This window comes from Ostrinia nubilalis, chromosome 1 (genome assembly GCF_963855985.1).
Source record: "Ostrinia nubilalis chromosome 1, ilOstNubi1.1, whole genome shotgun sequence".
Taxonomy (NCBI): domain Eukaryota; kingdom Metazoa; phylum Arthropoda; class Insecta; order Lepidoptera; family Crambidae; genus Ostrinia; species Ostrinia nubilalis.
Window position 1 is genome coordinate 3,888,934 of NC_087088.1, and position 18,762 is coordinate 3,907,695.

General features: G+C 38.4%; 2 protein-coding genes across 4 annotated transcripts in view; one reads left to right on the plus strand and one right to left on the minus strand.

Moving 5' to 3' along the window:
- LOC135084943 (protein bunched, class 2/F/G isoform-like) overlaps positions 1-6,187 on the minus strand; it is a 191,580-nt gene extending 185,393 nt beyond the window's left edge. The window contains exons 1-2 of one of the 3 annotated variants that reach the window (XM_063979866.1): positions 6,104-6,187; positions 1,401-3,913 (exon numbers count right to left, since the gene is read on the minus strand). In XM_063979866.1, coding sequence (XP_063835936.1) covers positions 1,401-3,913; positions 6,104-6,115 — 2,525 coding nt within the window. In that variant the 5' untranslated portion in view covers positions 6,116-6,187. Of the gene's footprint in view, positions 1-1,400; positions 4,334-6,103 lie in introns of those variants that run through there. The other 2 variants (XM_063979735.1, XM_063979814.1) reach the window with 2 other exon arrangements.
- Positions 6,188-8,137: 1,950 nt separating this feature from the next.
- Positions 8,138-18,576, plus strand: LOC135085178 (uncharacterized). Its single transcript, XM_063979967.1, has 13 exons — positions 8,138-8,649; positions 8,719-8,882; positions 9,237-9,421; positions 9,672-9,789; positions 9,858-10,057; positions 10,220-10,473; positions 10,561-10,815; positions 11,564-11,708; positions 12,800-12,951; positions 13,980-14,159; positions 14,402-14,544; positions 14,900-15,097; positions 17,875-18,576. The coding sequence occupies exons 1-13, from the start codon at positions 8,367-8,369 to the stop codon at positions 18,124-18,126; spliced, it is 2,529 nt and encodes an 842-aa protein (XP_063836037.1). The 5' UTR covers positions 8,138-8,366; the 3' UTR covers positions 18,127-18,576.
- The last annotated feature ends 186 nt before the right edge of the window (positions 18,577-18,762 follow it).

Genomic DNA, 18,762 nt, shown 5'->3' on the forward strand with positions numbered 1-18,762 from the left:
AAGGTGCGCGAAGAACAAGCAGACAGACGAAAAAGAAAGCGAACGCGTTCGTCGTTTTTTCAATCGGGCCGTAGTTCGGGTGCGTTGCGCATGAGTCACCGTCGGCATACCGGCGCGCACCATGCACCGTACGTGTCAACCACCTATTTATGTCGCAGGACGAAGCGCAAATAAACAGCATCAAAGGGACGTCGGATTCCGCTCGCCGGTGCGAGTCGCGGTCCGAACGTAACGAAAACAACCGCCATTGTCTACGGATGAGATATTTTCGCAAATAGATGCGGGATTGCTTGCTTTGCAGCTGTAACTCCTCTGGGAGACGAAGAGCTCTGGTCATGAATACTTGAACATAGCCCAAGGAACAATAATTCCATAACCCTCTGTAAGAGGATAGTCTGCCTGTTGTTTCCCGCTTTATTTAAAAACGAGATAGAAAAATTTAATAAAAGAAGCATATTACAGCAAAAATATGAAAATAAATTATAATGGGAGCATATTGAATAACACCATCCTTGCAACAAGAATTATAATACAAGTTGAAACTAATTTCAATATTATGACACATATAAGAATTTATATTCTGTCATCTGTGAATATCGAAAATGAAGTATGACCCTGCTGGGTACTACCATAATACTTTGACGATATCAGAGGGTTATCATGGCAATATGCCTAATTGATCATTTGTTTAAAATATGATTAAAGTAAACTATAATGTTTAAGTTGAGGCAGATAATACCAATGTGATCACCATGTCAAATAAAAATTGCATTTTTACATATTGCACACAACACTATCTTAATATTTCCATCATTCTACAAATCTGATAAAATACCTATAACCTAGACAGGTTTATAATTTTAATAATCATCAGATAAATTTTATTTGGTTGGTTATTATACTAAATTAATATTCTCAACTAATTGGTGTTTTAGCAACTTTATACTGTATTGCATTGACTTATAGTTCATAAAAAATAATTTTATTGCAATAGTTATTAGTGAGCCACACTACTAATACTGCAAGTAGATACTTGGGTACAATTTTTTTTAATCAACTTAATAATATTGATTATGAGACTACAAATAAGTTTTAGTAATTAAAAAAAAAGGAGTACTACAAAGAAAAATCTAGTTTCCTAATTCAGAATAAGTATTGAGCATAAAAATCTTAATTAAGTTTAAAAATAATAATTAGAAAATGACTCAATAAAGTTTAAAATATAGTACTTTGAGAGCTAGTAACTGGCTAAGATAATATTTTGTGAATTTTGAAAAAAAGTGTAAAATAAAAATTGTGCAAAAGTTATTAAATTAAGAAGTAAGCAAAAAATTTTACTAGTGCTAGAAGTACTTAAACTTAATAGATTTTCAGCTATCAATACTATTTACACAACTCACCTTTCATCCTCCGGAGGTGGGACGGTCTGCGGCTCATCCTTCCCGTCTCCAGTGTCTCCGGCCTGCAATCCGTCTGCAGGCACATCAGCGGCACCACTATCACACGCACTCACATTCACATTGCTCATTACGGCGCCACTGATCGCATGCGACACCACTGCACTCACTGGGCTACCGAAGCCCTGATTGTCATGTCCAGGTTGGGCCGTGTTAGCGTACGCCGTCGAGCTAACCGGCAACGACACCACCGGAGAGTTAGTCCCCGAGACAGTCGCTTCCACTGGCGCGACACTACTCTGAGACATCACGGGCACCACGCCGCCGTAACCCAGCCCCATACTCGTCTGAGATTGCACCACGTTGGCGTGTACCCCGCCGCCCATCCCGACTGGCATATTCTGCTGCATCGACATGGGAATGTTCTGGTGAGCCATCGACACCTGCGGCACCGCCTGGCTCGGCACATACTGTATCTGCCCTTGTCCACTAACTTGCTGCGGTAACATATTCTGCTGCGCCATATGCTGCCCAACAGGCATCTGCTGACCCACATTCGCCGGCTGCATGAATATAGGATCTGAGGCGGGTATCTGCATACTAGGCTGATTCCCGTCTAGAGTCATCTGCATATTCTGCGGGGCTGTGGTCATCATTTGTATGTTCCCTTGCGGTACTGTGCCTTGCTGCGGTGCCATCGTATGAACAGGAGCTTGCTGCTGGTTAAGGCTTTGGAGATTCGCTGGCAATGTAGAGCCCTGCGGTTGAGAGGCCATCGGCTGGAGGTTACTAGGCAGAGTTGCACCCTGCTGAGATGTAACGATACTTGTGAGCACCTCCTGGGGTAATGTTTGGCCCTGCTGACTCATCTGAGGCTGTTGTGTGTGGAACTGTGGAACATTGTGCTGTGTTTGAACCATTGGTTGCTGAGATGATGGTAAAGTAGCACTTATCATCGTCTGCGGATTAGATTGCTGGTTAACAGCTTGGTTATATTGAGGCTGCACAGCCGTCATGCCCTGCTGGGACATTTGAGGATGCATTCCTGGTACAACTGACTGCTGCGGCTGAGTTGGTATTTGATGCATCTGAGTTTGCATCTGTGGAATTTGCTGCTGAGTAGGCATTTGCATTTGCTGTATGTGATTTGGTATCTGTTGATTTTGCAATGCCTGTATTTGTTGCAGTTGCTGCTGTGCTCCCATAGACTGCTGTCCCTGCAAGTGATGTCCCTGACCCATATTAGGGATCTGCGCTTGTTGCATATGAATCTGTTGCGGGTTCGGTTGGCCTTGCATCTGCTGCAATTGCATTTGCGTCATCTGGGGTTGTTGACTAGCCACTTGCGACATTTGTCCTTGGTTTTGCATAGCCTGCATTTGCGGCAATTGTTGCTGCATCTGCATATTAGTCATCTGAGGCTGAGGAATATGCTGATTCATCTGTTGCATTTGTTGATTAGGTATCTGTTGCATCTGTTGCGGCATTTGCTGATGCATTGGTATTTGTTGCATGGGTATACCCTGGGACTGGGCGATCACTTGCTGTAGTTGATGTTGAGGGAAGCTCTGAGGGATTTGTTGCACTTGCTGCTGCTGCGGAGCTTGTGGGTGAGTCTGTGGTGCGTTCTGCATTGTGATGTGAGTCATACTCTGTGGATGTTGCTGGCCCACTTGCTGCGCTTGCGGCATGTTTTGGTTTGGCATCTGCTGTGGCATTTCTAACGGAGGTGACTGTACAGACACTGACTGAGCTACAGGCATTTGCTGTTGCACTACATTTAGCGGCTGAGTCAACGACTGCCCAGGGGAAGCCATAGGGAACTGTTTCTGTATAGTCTGTTCCAACTGCTGCACGGGGGGATTACCCTGTAGATCCATAGGCCCTTTGTTTGTCAAATCGTTTGACATCTCATCATGCTGGCAATCATTTATTACAACACCACTATCAGGAGCTTGCAAGTTAGGATCTGTGATGTCCAAGTTATTATTCAAAGTAATAGGTGCATTTTGCGGAGTAGTTGTATGATCTAGGTAGTCCATACACATCCACCGACCCCTTCGGAAAGGTTCTGTGCTCTCTATTTTCACAACTTTAAACCGTTCATTCCTAACATGTTCTTGTATCTCTTTCATACCTTCCTGGGGTTTCGCATTTCCTATGAGATTAATGATGCTGCCCGTTCCGGCATTCGTGACACTAACATGCATGTCACTTACTTCTGAATTATTACTATTTGGCACTGCTCCTCCTATTTGGTTGGTGTTGTTGTCCTGACCGACGATAGCTAGTCCGTACTGGGAGCTAGTCGGGATAACAGGGGCACAACCTAGTGATGCACTCGACGCGTTATAAAACACATCGTCCTTCGAGAAGGTGTCTTCAGAATAACTGGGGGTCTCATTCTCGATATCAGTCACGCGAGAGATGTCGTCGGTGTGAGATTCATCAAGATCGTCGGCTGAGTCCTCTCCAGCATCAGTGCTCACTCGAGAACCAACCGTCACACTGGTGATCTGAAACGAAGATATTTTCCTTGGGTTATGGGCGGCTTGAAGAGTTGTTGGGTGAGTCATTCCCTTCTCTGACTCGTTCAGCCGAAGAGATTCGCTCGTCGTACGATGAACAACGTTGTTATACTTGTTTTTCTCACTAGTTTTATGTGACTTTTGAATCAGATTGTCAGCCATTATGCCGTCCGAATCGAGTGACTATCTAAAGAAAATTTCACTGTTTATTGGCTTCAGAGACATCTGATTGACTTTTCAAACACAGCAATATAAGAAATATAAAACCATTGTACACTCACAATTTCACAAACACAGTAATTTAACTATTTATAGTCTTAAAATTCATTAGTAAACACACACAGTTGCGAACATCTTTCAGACGGCAGCAACATGGCGGCCATTTATGCGCAATGCATTATGGTTGACAATTTGCAGTGACTATAGACAATCTAGAATTCTGATGGCTAGTTTCTATCTATGGTCGCTAGATGGCAGTTGACGAAACCTTTTTATAGGTGGCGCAGCTGTCGCTTTATGAATCTGTACTCGATTTTATTTTGTAAGAAATGCAAGAAAAAAGAAAAACAATTCAAAGGACAATGGGCAAAATGGTACCCGGCTCCAATAGATATGAGTCTAGTATCGTTTGAAAGGTCTTACCAAGATTAACAACTTTTACTATGACCACCAGCCTCAGATCTGGTTGTGTACGAAGATATTCATACTTTTTTGCAGAATGGTACCCGGCTCCAATAGTTATGTTTGTAGTGTCATTTGAAAGGTCTTACCAAGACGAACATCATTTACTATGGCCACCAGCCTCAGATCTGGTTGCGTTCGAAGATAAAGATACTTTTTGTGTAACCTAAGTATCATACAGTATGAAGGGGGACGCGCTCGGGGCAGGCCACCGACGAGATGGTCGGACGCGGTGAGGAAGACGGTGGGCGGGAGTTTGCATCGTGCGGTCCACACAGCTTATGACCGCAGTCTGTGGAGGAACACTATCTGTGGTCGCGATCCTCATCAGTGAGGGACCGAGGAAGAAGAAGAAGTATCATACGTGTCCATCGTATGGTACTTAGGTTAACGAGGCAGGAAGGGTTTACTGCTCCAGCATCCTTCCTTAACTCTATAATTATTGATGGGGATAATTGTGAAATAAATATTTTTATTTAAAGAAGTACTACCCCCATTAATAAAAAGTTACACCTAGGAAGAACCTTGGATTAAAATGACATTTCCATACCAAATGACAATTTAAGCCAGAGTTCAACTAGGGTGTAACTTTTATTAATGAAGGGGTAAAGTTTTATTACTTCTTAAGGGTTTTATGATGGGTTGCTAAAGCGAATAAACCCACAAGACCCAATAAGTCCACCCACAAGATGAACCGACGACCTCATAAAGGTAGCGGGAAGGCGCTGGATGCAGGCCGCCACCAACCGGCCATTGTGGAAATCATTGGGGGACGCCTATGTTCAACTGGACGTCCTATGGCTAAAATGATCATGATGATGATGATGAAAGCGAATAAAGGGCTAATAGCTTGGGTAGTTCATCGTAGGTATAATCCTTTCCTTTTCAATGCTTCTTTTAGTTATATTAATAGATTGTAGTCATAATACATACTCGTATACATGGATGATTGTGTTATACTTTCATTATAATACTTAGTGGAATTACTGCTTTCAAAACGTGAATTAGAACTGGCCCCATAGCAGACATTTTCCTACATCTAAAGGCCTTTTAAAATATATATTGGTTATGGTTATTGGAGCGGGTACCACTTTCCATACATTTGTGCCCATCATCCTTTTATTAGTTTACTTTGAATTATAATACAAAATTTAATTAATTTAAAACGTTAATTGAGTGGCGAATCAAGAAGTATCTTAAATCATGTGAAACATAACATGTTGTGGAAAATTATCACGAAACGAACAGTTTAATAGTTATTTACTTCTTTTTAATTATAATTAGTTATTTATAGACATGATAATGCATATTATCATACAACATTTAATTAGTGACGACATAACATACTGTAGGTATTAATTTGATGAATGAAAACAGAAACCAATAGCTGATAGCCTGATAGTCATAGAACTCACCTGTTTTAATCATTTTTGAAGAGAAATGAATGTTAATACAGGTTTGAGTTGAAAGATTTAAATTATTTAAGGTATTACTCACTTTTTCATTCATTTGGTATCGTTATAAAATGATAAAATATTGCGCATGAATAGAGTGGAAAAAAATACTATTAATAGCTACGTCACGCTCTATCTGCCTTGCGTCACAGTTTGTAAGGTTACTAAAAGTTTTGACTATTCCGCGATAGATGACGCCCGCTTGCTTTTTATAATCAAAAGCTGTTACAAACCGCCGCAAGATGGCAGTCTATACGTAAATAGCTTCAATGTTATGAAAAAGAGAAAAACTTTTATGATTTATTCATACTCTCTAATCTGTGATATTAATGTCCTTATTGTTAATTAAATATTAATTAAGATAAAAATAAAATAGTAACTTTTTGTGTTCCGAGGTAGGTAGGTAATTTTAAGTATTTGTTTGTAAATCAAAAATAAAAATTTCATGTCATTCAAAATACCTAGTACCTATTTAATGAGAAAATACATAAGTGAACTTTATTTGATGTGGAAAACTTTACTTAGCGAACTTAAAGCGGCAAGAGACATTCTCTCCTACTTAACCTTTGATTCAAAACACAAATTACTCTAATTTTCTCTTTGGTCTAAAGATTGACTATGAAAGTGGCAGAAAATTATTGTGTACTAGCTTTTGCCCGCGGCTTCACCCGCGTGAAATTTAGTGCCACAGATTCGCATAAATTATAGCCTATATGTTAATCTGGGTTACAAATAATTTGCCTTTTTTGTAAATATTGTTTTTTTTTGTATACAGGGTGTTAGGTAAATGGGCATATGAGCCGACACTAGCCCATGTTAACGTGGTCATATAAATGGTATGGTGAAGTCAGAAAATTGATATCTTCATTTTAATTATTTTATTTTTCATACAAATCGGATTTTATAAAATTTATTTGTACTGTATAGTATAGTTTTTAAGTTTGTAAATTACCTGTACAAATTTAGTTTGTTGTTCTGAATAAATAATAATACCTACTGTAAAGTTTCAACCAAATCCGTTCAGTAGTTTTTGCGTGAAAGAGTAACAAACATCCACACCACCACCTTTATAAAATATTATTAGTAGGATCAATGAATCATGGTGTATGTATAATTTGTCCTAATAATTAAATTATTTTGAGGAAAAATTTTACGATTGTCAAATTGTATGATTTTAAAAGTCTCAATTTACTACAAACCACTAAGGTTGGTAACTTGGTAGTAAATTGAGACTATTCAATTTGACCAAAATTTTGTAAACGGATGATAAACTTTTTTTTTACCCGACTGCGCCAGAAGGTGGGTTATGTTTTTAAATTATTTGGATTTTATAAAACTAACTTTTTTCAAGTCGGTTGAAAACAATGTTTTACTGAAATTTCCAAACAGTATTTGGCTTTTGTGAAATGTAAATCTGAAAAATTGTAGCTATAAGATAAAATCAAATAAAATCTGTAAGTTACGTTGTTCTCATGTTATTATTGTGATTTACATACCTATGCGTGATTTTTTGATTTTTCTACACATATTGTAGTACTCCATATGAAGCAGTTTGAAAATTAGACTGATGCGATGGTATACCGTTTTTTTTTATTTTCTAGCCTAGTTTAAAAACTGTTAATTTCGTTTTTTTATGCTAAAGTATCCAGAAGTTAAATTTCTTCAGAAATACTTCAGAAGATATCTAGACTCTAGATAGAAGAAATCTATCTAAATTATTTGCAACTTCCTTTGTTTGATGCTAGTTACACAGAATCAAAGTAATGTATGTATTTACTGTTGAAATATGCTAGCCATAATGATTAAACGGTGTAAATAATTTGGTTAGAAATAAAATTGAAGGAAATAAAATAAAACTCACAATAAAGTACGTGGCAGCGAAATGTTCGCGGTATTTCGCGAGTCGCGCCTTCCTAGGGAACTAAGGCGCAGATGCAGGAGCGCCCCGACCCCGGCTATTACGCGCAAGGTCTCCAGATCGTCAGCCGATTTAGCCAGCATCCCCACCAATCGGCGTGACACTTCTTAAACGAAGGTAATTTGCTATTATTTGTAAATTGATGTCCGCTCGCCCGCCGCGGGCTGCCCGCGCCGCAGTCGCTCGGGAGCTCGGGAACCTCCACGGCTCTCCCACTGGCTCCGGGCTCAGCCACAAATCCGTTTTCAAATACAACAATCTAGGACTCGAGCCTAAATAAACAGTCGCCGCGCACGCAGCCTTTCGTACGCGACCGCCAGTCGATAAGACATATCACACGAAGTTACACCTGAATTGTTTATCATGAAAATGTGAGTGTGCACGCACTATGGCCAAGACACAGGACGATTCGAAGAAGAGCGACGACGACCAGACCATGGAGGGAGACAGCGACGAGGAGCTGGGCTGGGTCGCCCGCCTGATGGTCAGGATGCGGATCAACCCGAACCTCATCATGCTGAAAGTGACACTCTTTGTGATGTATGGAGCAACTGCTTCTCTGCTACCGTACTTGACGATCCATATGCAAAGTATTGGACTAACAGTGCCGGAGATTTCTTTTGTTTATTTAGCATTGCCGTTCACAACTTTTTTGAGTCCTCCCGTTACTGGTAAGTAATAAAAAAAATCAATTTTCCAAGATGCTTTTATAAAGATGCTGATTGATAAATGTGTTTTAGGGTTCCTAGTTGATCGCTTTGGAGAATACAAACCGGTGGTGATCACTGCTCTCATTTTGAATGCTGGTTTTCACCACTCGCTGCTGCTGATTCCGCACCAGGAGACGCCAGGGGTGATGCCATCGGCGTACGTCATGCGGCATCCGATCACGAACAGCGTCGAGGTACAGAATATTTATAGATTTGTTTCGAAACTTGCTCTAAACGCATTGTCCCTCGTTGTTTAGTCACGAGCCAACCCAGACTCCTCTAAGAATTTGAGCAAATCGCCGTCATCCGGCCCCAGGGCGAATTAGCCAGTGTCATAACGTAAGTCCGTTTGTTTGAATTAGTTAAGGGAATTAAGCGAGGTATATGCATATTGGACTGACAACCTTGAGTTGTGTGGTTTTACATTACTTCATCAATGTTGGTTTTTTAATGTACAAGGATGTACATAATATCTTTCGGTATGAATTGTAGAGTCGAGCTGTTTGATGCCAGATGATACAATATTTGTATTGTTCCTTTGTTTTTAGATATGGTGGAGTCCATGTCCTAGCAGAGAGTGTCCTGATGAAGACGAGACGGTGGATTTCGTTTTGGACCGCTGCGTAGACCATTGCAAGTTAACCAGGCCTACCGATCCTCCAGCTACGGAGCCAGCTGAAGATGATGACAAAGACGACCTGGATTTTCACATCAGCCATAAGATAGCACTTAAGTAAATATTTGTTTCATATTTATTATTCAAATACAAGAACGCATTTGTGTAACAAAAGGATGCGTAATTTTTCTCGTAATGCTCTTAGTAATCGTGATAACGTTTTATTGCTGTTGACATCCGAGTTAACATCAAATGATTTGTAACGTTGTTTATAAGCCTTCCGAAAAACATAATATAATTTTCTTTGAATTATTTAGTTAAGACTTTTGCATTTATGAATACCTATTCCTACTGTTTTTATTTTCAGTTTTCTCAATATGACAGAAGATGAAGAAGATGATTTCAATGATGCAGCGTTTTTCCTCATAGAAGTTCACGATGATTTAGGGGAGCCGAAAGAGCAACTTGGCATTGAAATGGAACGTGTAAGTAAATACATAAACACACATTTAGCATAAAATGTACAAAATCAAAGTGTACCGTTAATTTTTAGGACGAAGATGATCCAGTAACGGACTTTAGATCTAGATTTGGCGAGAAACTTCTGATAGCTCAAGGCGTAAACATAACAGCGTTAGACAAAGAAGACTTAAGGTGTGGTGGTCTTGTGATGTTGCATAATATGACTAAGCTGTCTCAACAACGTCTTGAAATACTCTCAGCCGACTGCATGGTCCAAAAGTGTGATTTTAGGTGAGACAAACCTTTACTATCAGTGCACAGTGCACACGCACGGAATATTCAAGTGTCAAGTATATTTGATTGTATCACTAATGTTATTTGTCAACTAACATGTTTATCTAGTTTACTCAAATGGTAGATATCTAAAAGTAAATTATGATTGGAATATTACAGGAGAGGCGGGCCCGAGATATGTCCACCGGATTATAAGGAGAGCGATGATAAGACGTTCTACATTTACTTTTTCCTGAGATTCATGGGCACTATAATGTTGTCTGCTGGTGTGACCATCATGGATCCGATAGCGCTGACAATGATACAGAAATACGGCGGTGATTTTGGGAGGGAGAGATTGTTTTCTAGTATTGGTATGGCCATATTCTCGCCCATCACAGGCATGCTTATAGATATGAGGAGTAAACAAGTCGGTAAGTACGATGCGGCGTGGCATCTCATAATCGTTATCTATTGTGTCAATAGTAAACTTAATGTTTACATCGACTTCTCGATTGCAGGATACACTGACTATTCAGCTGCATTCTACACGTATGATGCTTTACTTTTGATATCAGCATTAACAGTAGCCGTGATGCCACTTGGAGCGAAGTTGCCAGCTGATAACTTGATGAGAGATTTGATTAACATTATCAAGATGCCCCATATTATAATTTTCATTTTCTTCCTTTTTGCTTTGGGCAACTTTTGGGGATTCATCGAGTCTTACCTCTTCATTTATTTGAAAGAATTGGGCGCACCAAATTTCTTATTAGGTAAGTTATAGTTAAATTTAATTCTAACTTATATCTTACTAGCTGTGCCCGCGACTTCGTCCGCGTGGAATAATGACTTTGGGTAGGCACTTTTAATAATTTAGTCTAATTATTTTACAAATAGCTTTTGCCCGCGACTTCGTCCGCGGAGAAGTCGAAAACGTTCTCATACGATTTTTAAATGTTTTTAACGTTATTATCTAAATGTTTGAATACTTATAAAATACTAGCTTTCCGCCCGCGGCTTCGCCCGCGTGGAATTTTGACTGTCACAGAAAAACTTTATCGCGCCCGTCCCTGTTTCAAAAACCGGGATAAAAACTATCCTATGTTCTTTCCCGGGACTCAAACTATCTCTATGCCAAATTTCATCAAAATCGGTTGCGAGGTTTAAGCGGGAAAGCGTAACAGACAGACAGACAGACAGACAGACAGACAGACAGACAGACAGACAGAGTTACTTTCGCATTTATAATATTAGTTGGGATTCTTTTTATACTAGATACATTGAAATAAATTCACGAGGCAACATCTAATGAGCGTTCTTGACGCATACTACAAAAATTGCGTAGATGCACTTCAACGATAAAATCAAAGCCATTACCAATGTTCTATGCACCAGATTAAATAATCACTTACCCGGTAGTCTGACGTCACGTACGTCTATTACAATCAGGCTGCAATCTCTTCATCTTCCCACGGGCTATCTGCGATCAGTCCTTGAGTCATTACATGAGTGTCTGTACAGGAATAACCGTGACCGTGGGCACTCTGAGCAGCATCCCGTTCCTTTATGGAGCGGACGCCATCACGGCGAGGATCGGCCACGTCAACGTCATCATTGTAGCCTTCTTCTCGCATGCGGCCAGGCTCGTCGGATATTCTTTCATTGAGTAAGTGGAACGGTGATAATAAGTTGTTTCTATCAATGTCTAGCTCCAAACTGACCTTAACTTCGAACTCCTCCTACTCGTATGTTCTTCTGATTAATTTCGTTGCGGGTCAAATGACAGTTTAACTTTTCCCCGGGACAGACTTGACCTTCACTGGTTGGGTTTTCATTGGCGGTCAAGCTGTAGATCCTGGCTACACAGGAGTTGCAGCGGTGGGAACGAGAGGTGGGAATTGTCCCGTATTAGCTCCAAACTGAGTAGAGTTTTTACTACGGCGACTATAACTTCAAGTCATTTACTCTGGGTAAGAGTGCAGCTGCACTAATACTTGGTCCTAGCGGTGTCTAAACTCACAATCACACGTGGTATAGGTAGGTAGTTTGGTGCTCGTCAAAAGCGGCTAATTGGCCGCCTTAATCATTGCATTGATAAAGTTTGTTCCAAAGTATGTACCTACCTATCATTAGCCACTTTGAACATTTGGGTAAGCGAAATTAGACTCAGTTTAGTTATGTTTAAAGAACTTTTCATAACGTAATCGTCATAAATTTTAGTTCACTGCAGTTAGTGTCTGGAAGAGTTTTCTACTAATAAAAAGGTGCTTGTATTCGTCCTTTTCCATTAAAACAGCATTTGCAGGATTAATGTATTTACAACGACGCTGCATTGTCAAGTTTATGAGCACAATGATACTACGTGGGAGTACTTGAGTAGGGCAACGAGTACTTCATAAATCGTTGGATTAGGAACTGTAAAATGGCGCTAAGGTTTTATTACATTGACTTGACCGACAAAGACCTATTACGGACTTATGCCTGTTTTCACCATCAATCCCTAATTTTTAAGTGACCCCTATGAAAACAAAACTCCTGTTATGTGTTAGCAAAGGGGCAACTTAAAAATTAAGGATTGATGGTGAAAACGGCCATTAGACACTTAAAACTCGATTCAAATTCTAGTATATTTTCTATCCTGTGATTGGTCTAATCTAAACCAACTAAAATGTTTGGGAGCAAACGCTGCATTTATTATTTAAGCACCTCCTGATTATATGATAATGATCATTTAACAGTTTCACTGTAACATTCCAGGAACTCCTGGTGGTGTTTCCCGTTTGAAGCCATGGAATCACTGTCAGTGCATTTGATGTGGGTGGCGGCGGCGACGTACTGCGCCATGCTTGCTCCGAAGAGTCTGCTGGCGACACTGATCGGAGTTCTAGGGATGGCGCATTTCAGTCTTGGTGAGTGAATGTAGAGATAGATATCAATAAATTAAATTAAATTGATATCTACTCCTCAATTACTAGGGTTTCAAACAACAGAGTTTCTAGAAGCGATAAATAAAACAATCAGATTAGACTAATTTGATCTCTGCTCCTCAGTTTTAATAGCGTTCCAAACAATAGCGTCTCTAATAGCGGTAAATAAAATAATGATAAAGGGGCTGTCTGTGTGTAATAGTAGACATACAAATACAAGTTCACAACTATCAATTTGTATGTTAACGACCGCGACACGATACACACAAAGTTGTGTAGGAGAGGAGTTCATCTTGATAGAAATAATGAAACTAACTATTAAAGAAATTCTCCTTCCTAAACTAAGGTAATAAAAGATAATGAAAATGAAAAAATTACTTGGCACTTACTTTACTTGACTTCACAGTCAAATCAAAGTAAAGTTATATGAGTGCAGCTCCCTCAGAACGTAAATAATAAAAATGAAAACGATAAAACTCTTCAGTGAATCCTATTGCAAACATCGAAAAATCTATATGAAACAATATGATAATTTGTTTTACGATTAGTAGGCGTTAAATGTAATCTGGCAGCGAAGTAGATAACGTTTACGTCATAATGTAAGAACAAAATTAAACAAGGAAAGACAATAATAGTGACAGAAAGCTACTAATTATGATTTGATTTGATACAATGTTGAAAAGCGATCCACTACCAGTTAATCATAGTATTAAAAATTAAGAAGCAAAAATTATTGAAAATGTTTCACTTCTCTAAAAAGCAAAACATAAACGTCGCTTCCAAAACAAGGACTAAACAAAGATAGTATTTGTCTTATTATATTTACATGTACCTAACTAACTTAGTTTAGTGTTTAGTTTAAGATCAAGCCAACGCAACGTCAGGCGATTTTGTATCAAGAATTTTAGTTACACTTGAAATAAATTTCAGTTTGCTAATTAGGCTGATTTAAAATGATTTTTAGTAAGCAGATTTTAAGATCTTTAAATCAATTTAAATTTATTTCTCAGGAAGAGGCAGTGGCAGTTTTGGAGGTGGTCTCCTCATCGCAACCCTGGGAACAAGAGAAGCGTTCCGCTACATGGGCTTAATAGCCTTCCTTGGGGGTGTGCTTTATGGCCTCTTGCATTACTTCTGGCTGAGGCACATCAACATGACAGGGATGGAAGATGCGTGCGACCAGGATACAGGTAAAGAACCAATCCTGAAAGCGTTTTATACGAAAAAATATTTTTTAGATTAAAGGAAAAATCGAGTGGTGCCGAACCAAATCATAACTTATATCGCTAGCAAATTAAATTTTCAGGAGGCACAAAAACTTTCTTCTTCTTCCTTCTAGAAATCTAGACCTTTATCAATATTTGGAGTCGGCTCACAAAAACTTGATGATGATTAAAATAATCGTTTTTTTTTAAATGTAATTGTCTTTTAGAAAGTGGAGAAGGTGACAAGCTGAATGGGGAGCCGCTGCGGAAAGATGCTGAAACCATGATATCGCTTGAAAGACTGCACATGATCACACGCTTCAATCCTTTGGGTTCTCTACACTCTCTGCCAAGAGGTTCTCGTTCTAGGGTAAGAAAATTTGTTTACTAGAGTGCAGTATCAACCAGCTGCATGTCGTTTTCATCTCAAATCGACTTAAAGTTATCAGACCGCTGATTCAGTTTAACAATGCTGTTTACATTATTTTTATGGATACAGACAGACTTAAGTAAGATGGTGGTAGTTAGCCAGATGAATTTAGAACAAATTTTACTATCAACCAAATCGAGCAGACAATTTTGGTTCCTCTGGGAATCTAATCCAGGACCTGTAGTGACCACCACTATTGCACCGCATTGCCAGTTATTGAAGTGCCAGCGCTTTACCGCTGCTTTTTTCCTTTTATATTCTTTTAACTCAGTATTTATATAAATTTTCCTTTCAGTTCTCCCAGGGTGACATAAACGAGCCGTGCCGAAGTCGGAGTGGCAGCAACGCACAGCGGCGCGGGAGCAACTACGAAGGCTCCGCCTCCAAGGTCGACCTGCTCAGATCAGCTCTGGAGATCAACCACCAGAACACCAAGAGCCACATATCCAACCCCGTTCTGTCTTTCTCTAACAGACACCAGTATCATTATAAGGTAAGAAGTTTTGTAAAATAAGTTTGTATGACAGAGAATTATAGCACAGAATAAGTAATAGTACAGGTACAGAAGGATTACTCCGCAAGACGATTTAAATAAATGCGAGTCTTGCTACGACGCGATACAGTGGAATTCAGCTCGCACAGCACTACGTACCTACAATTTTATTCACCTACAAGTTTTGTCTCTTTCTATCGCGTGCCTCTGAACTCTTCTTACGCTGTTAGGGTTGCTGTCTAGTAGTGTCTAGTAAAAAAATAATTAATCTACTTATTTGTAATGAGGTACGTATGTAGGTAAGTACGCATTCATTATGGAAAACCTTGGGAGAGGCCTTTGTCCAGCAGTGGACGTCATTAATTGGCTGAAACGAACGAACGCATTCTGAGCAGTAGTCATGGTAGGTTAGGTTCCTATACTATCCTAAGAATTATTGATTACCTACATGGCCAACATACCTTACAGCATCTTTGGGAAGCGAAAAAAAAGATAAATCCGGTAGATTTCTTTTCGAATTTAAACACCCGAACGCCGCACAATAATATTTCTTTCTCTTTATGTCCATTTTTAAATAATACTTCGATCATAAAATTAGGTACTACAACGCACGCCAGCGTCCTGACGGGCGCGCGCGTGACACTCGACTGATATAATACCCGCCGGCGGGGCGCTTCGCTGTAGGTAATTATCGGATGTACCGCGCGGAGTGAGCCAGGCCTGATTATAGGTAGTTAGATTAGATACTAAAGACGTTCATCAAATTTTCGTCAATTGATTTATAATTTTATACAGTGTGAGTCACGTTAAAGTGTACATATGAAAATAGATGAAACTAGACCTATTTTTATCGACAAAAAAGAGGTCAAAATTTTTTTGAGATTTTTTTTTTATTTTTTATAGAATTTTTTGTCTTCCAATTACTTATTGTAAAGAAATCGTAATAACTTTTAAACTAAGCTGTATATCCTGATAAAATAAAAACAGTAATAATGCTAAATAACAGGCAATACTAAAAAAATACATAAAATACACAAAAAAGGCCAACAAATAATAAAAAATGATACTTTTTGAAAAAAATCTGCTTAAAAATTCGTGTTTTTTTGGTTATTTGATAAATTTCTCCAAAAAATGCCCCTATAACAGGTGGTTTTTATTACTTTGTATTATTCTCTATCGTATTATCTTTGTAAAACCAAAAATCGCATGTCTCTATCCCTATTACAACATTTGCTATGATCGTTTGAACAAAGGCCTGCCACAACATTTTTCTCCGCTACAGTTAGAGACAATTTTAATTTTAACTAAAATGCTTATTTTACTTTGAAATCTTTTGTTTTTATTTGAAATCTAACTTGTCTTTATCAAAATAACAAATCTAGAGCCATTTTCAGTTTCGTTGTTAACGAAGCGTTGAATGGCGCGCCCGGAGAGGCTTAGTTCAAACGATCATTGCAAACGTTGTGATAGGGATAGAGACATGCGATTTTTCGTTTTACGAAGGTAATACGATAGAAAATAATACAAAGTAATAAAAACCACCGGTTATAGGGGCATTTTTTGGAGAAATTTATCAAATAACCAAAAAAACACGAATTTAAAAGCAGATTTTTTTAAAAAGTTTAATTTTTTATTATTTTTTGGCCTTTTTTATGTATTTTATGTATTTTTTTAGTATTGCCTGTTATTTAGCATTATTACTGTTTTTATTTTATCAGGATATACCGCTTAGTTTAATAGTTATTACGTTTTCTTTACAATAAGTAATTGGAAGAAAAAAAATTCTATAAAAAATAAAAAAAAAATCTCAAAAAATTTTTGACCTCTTTTTTGTCGATAAAAATAGGTCTAGTTTCATCTATTTTCATATGTACACTTTAACGTGACTCACACTGTATTGTTCAGAATAATACAGGATGTTAGGTAAATGGGTAATCAGTAAATGAAGATATCAGTTTTCTGACTTTACCATACCATTTATATGCCCATGTTAACATGGGCTAGTGTCGGCTCATATACCCATTTACCTAACACCCTGTATTTCGGGTTATTCCGTATTCGACCCATGACAACTCGACCCATTTCTTCACTCATCCCAAATTAGTATTCCTAGCTCAACCCATTACATAATTTTTCATGGCACATGACTAAAACTTTAACTACCCTTTAGACTTAATGAGACTATTTAACCTATTTAATTAGAGTTAATGAAAACCACACACATGATTTCAAATGACCACAAAGTGAGTGAGGGGGTTAGGCAGACTTTTACATCTCACGTTTGTATGTTTTTTTTGCAAATGTTAACCACTCCAAAATATGCATAGTATACTTACTATGGTATTCTGGGATGAACCTTCGAGAATGATTCTAGAAAAGCCTACAAAAACCAAGGTCTGTAGGTAATGATAAATAATTAACAATGTTCATCTTCAAGGGTATCTTATCACGATTTCAGGTTCAAGTTCCTTTTATCGAAACGAAAGGAAACATAGTCTTTACTATAAATACCGTCACATAATTCAGTAGTAAATAGTCGGAAACCTTGCAATTTTACTATTTGCACTGTCAGTCTCTAGATTATGACGTGGTACTTGTAATTTACGACAGGGTTTAATTAAATTTTGATTAAGATTGTTAATGTTTTCTCTATTTTGCCCACATTTGTTGTAAAAAAATTCAGATGATAAGTTTCTTGGTTGTTTTTTTCAGCAATGCTCACTAACTTTTGTTGTAACTTTTCTTCAGATGATAAGTTTGTTGGTTGTTACTTTCAGCAAGCTCACAGCGCCCCCAAACTGGCGTTAGTGGGACTAACTCAACGGAACAACATATCCCAGCCTGTGCTCTCAGAGTTTGACCCTAGAAGGAGGGACTCTATCCCCGAGGAACCTGAAGAAGACCGTCTAGCCGTCCCTGCAAAGCCTTCCAAGACTAAAAGTGACAATCTACCACCACCCCCCACTTACGCTGAAGCCATAAACGAGCATAGGAAGAGCTGGCATTCAGATGATAGCACGCCAACCTAGAACTCACCAACCTTCAGTCCCGAAGAAGTAACTTGAAGCATTCTGGGATCTGTTTCACCAATAAGTAGCCAGATCGTTTCGTAAAAATTATCTGAACTTCAAATGGGAATCAGGCGTTTAATGCAGTTTGAAATTGATTAAATTAGGCTGCTTCTATACATTTAGAGCTTATTTTGGTCCTGCAAACGGTTTAGAGTTCTAAATTATTATATTTTAACGCTTTCACAGATACAGTAAAACATAAAAACGAAGATAAAGTTAAAATTTTGTAAAATATGAGACATAGGTTTTAATTTCTACGCATTATTAACTTTTGTATTATGAAAATAGCATACTTCAAAAGGCTTTAATTTATTTAAGTTGTAGATAGTTATGCTGTATGTACCTATTGTTGTGAACATTTTCTATCCATCCTTTCTTACACAACGTTAAATAAATAAGTTTTGTTATTGTGTGTAATTTTATTTAACCGTTATTATGTAGTAGGTAGATAAAATATCTTTATAAAATATTTATTTAAGTTACTCCATCTTATTTTATTTTTATGCATTATAAGACCTAAAAGTTGTCGAAACTAACCCGTTACCTACTACCACAGACCACAACCTGTGGTGTGGTCTGTTCCTACTACAATAT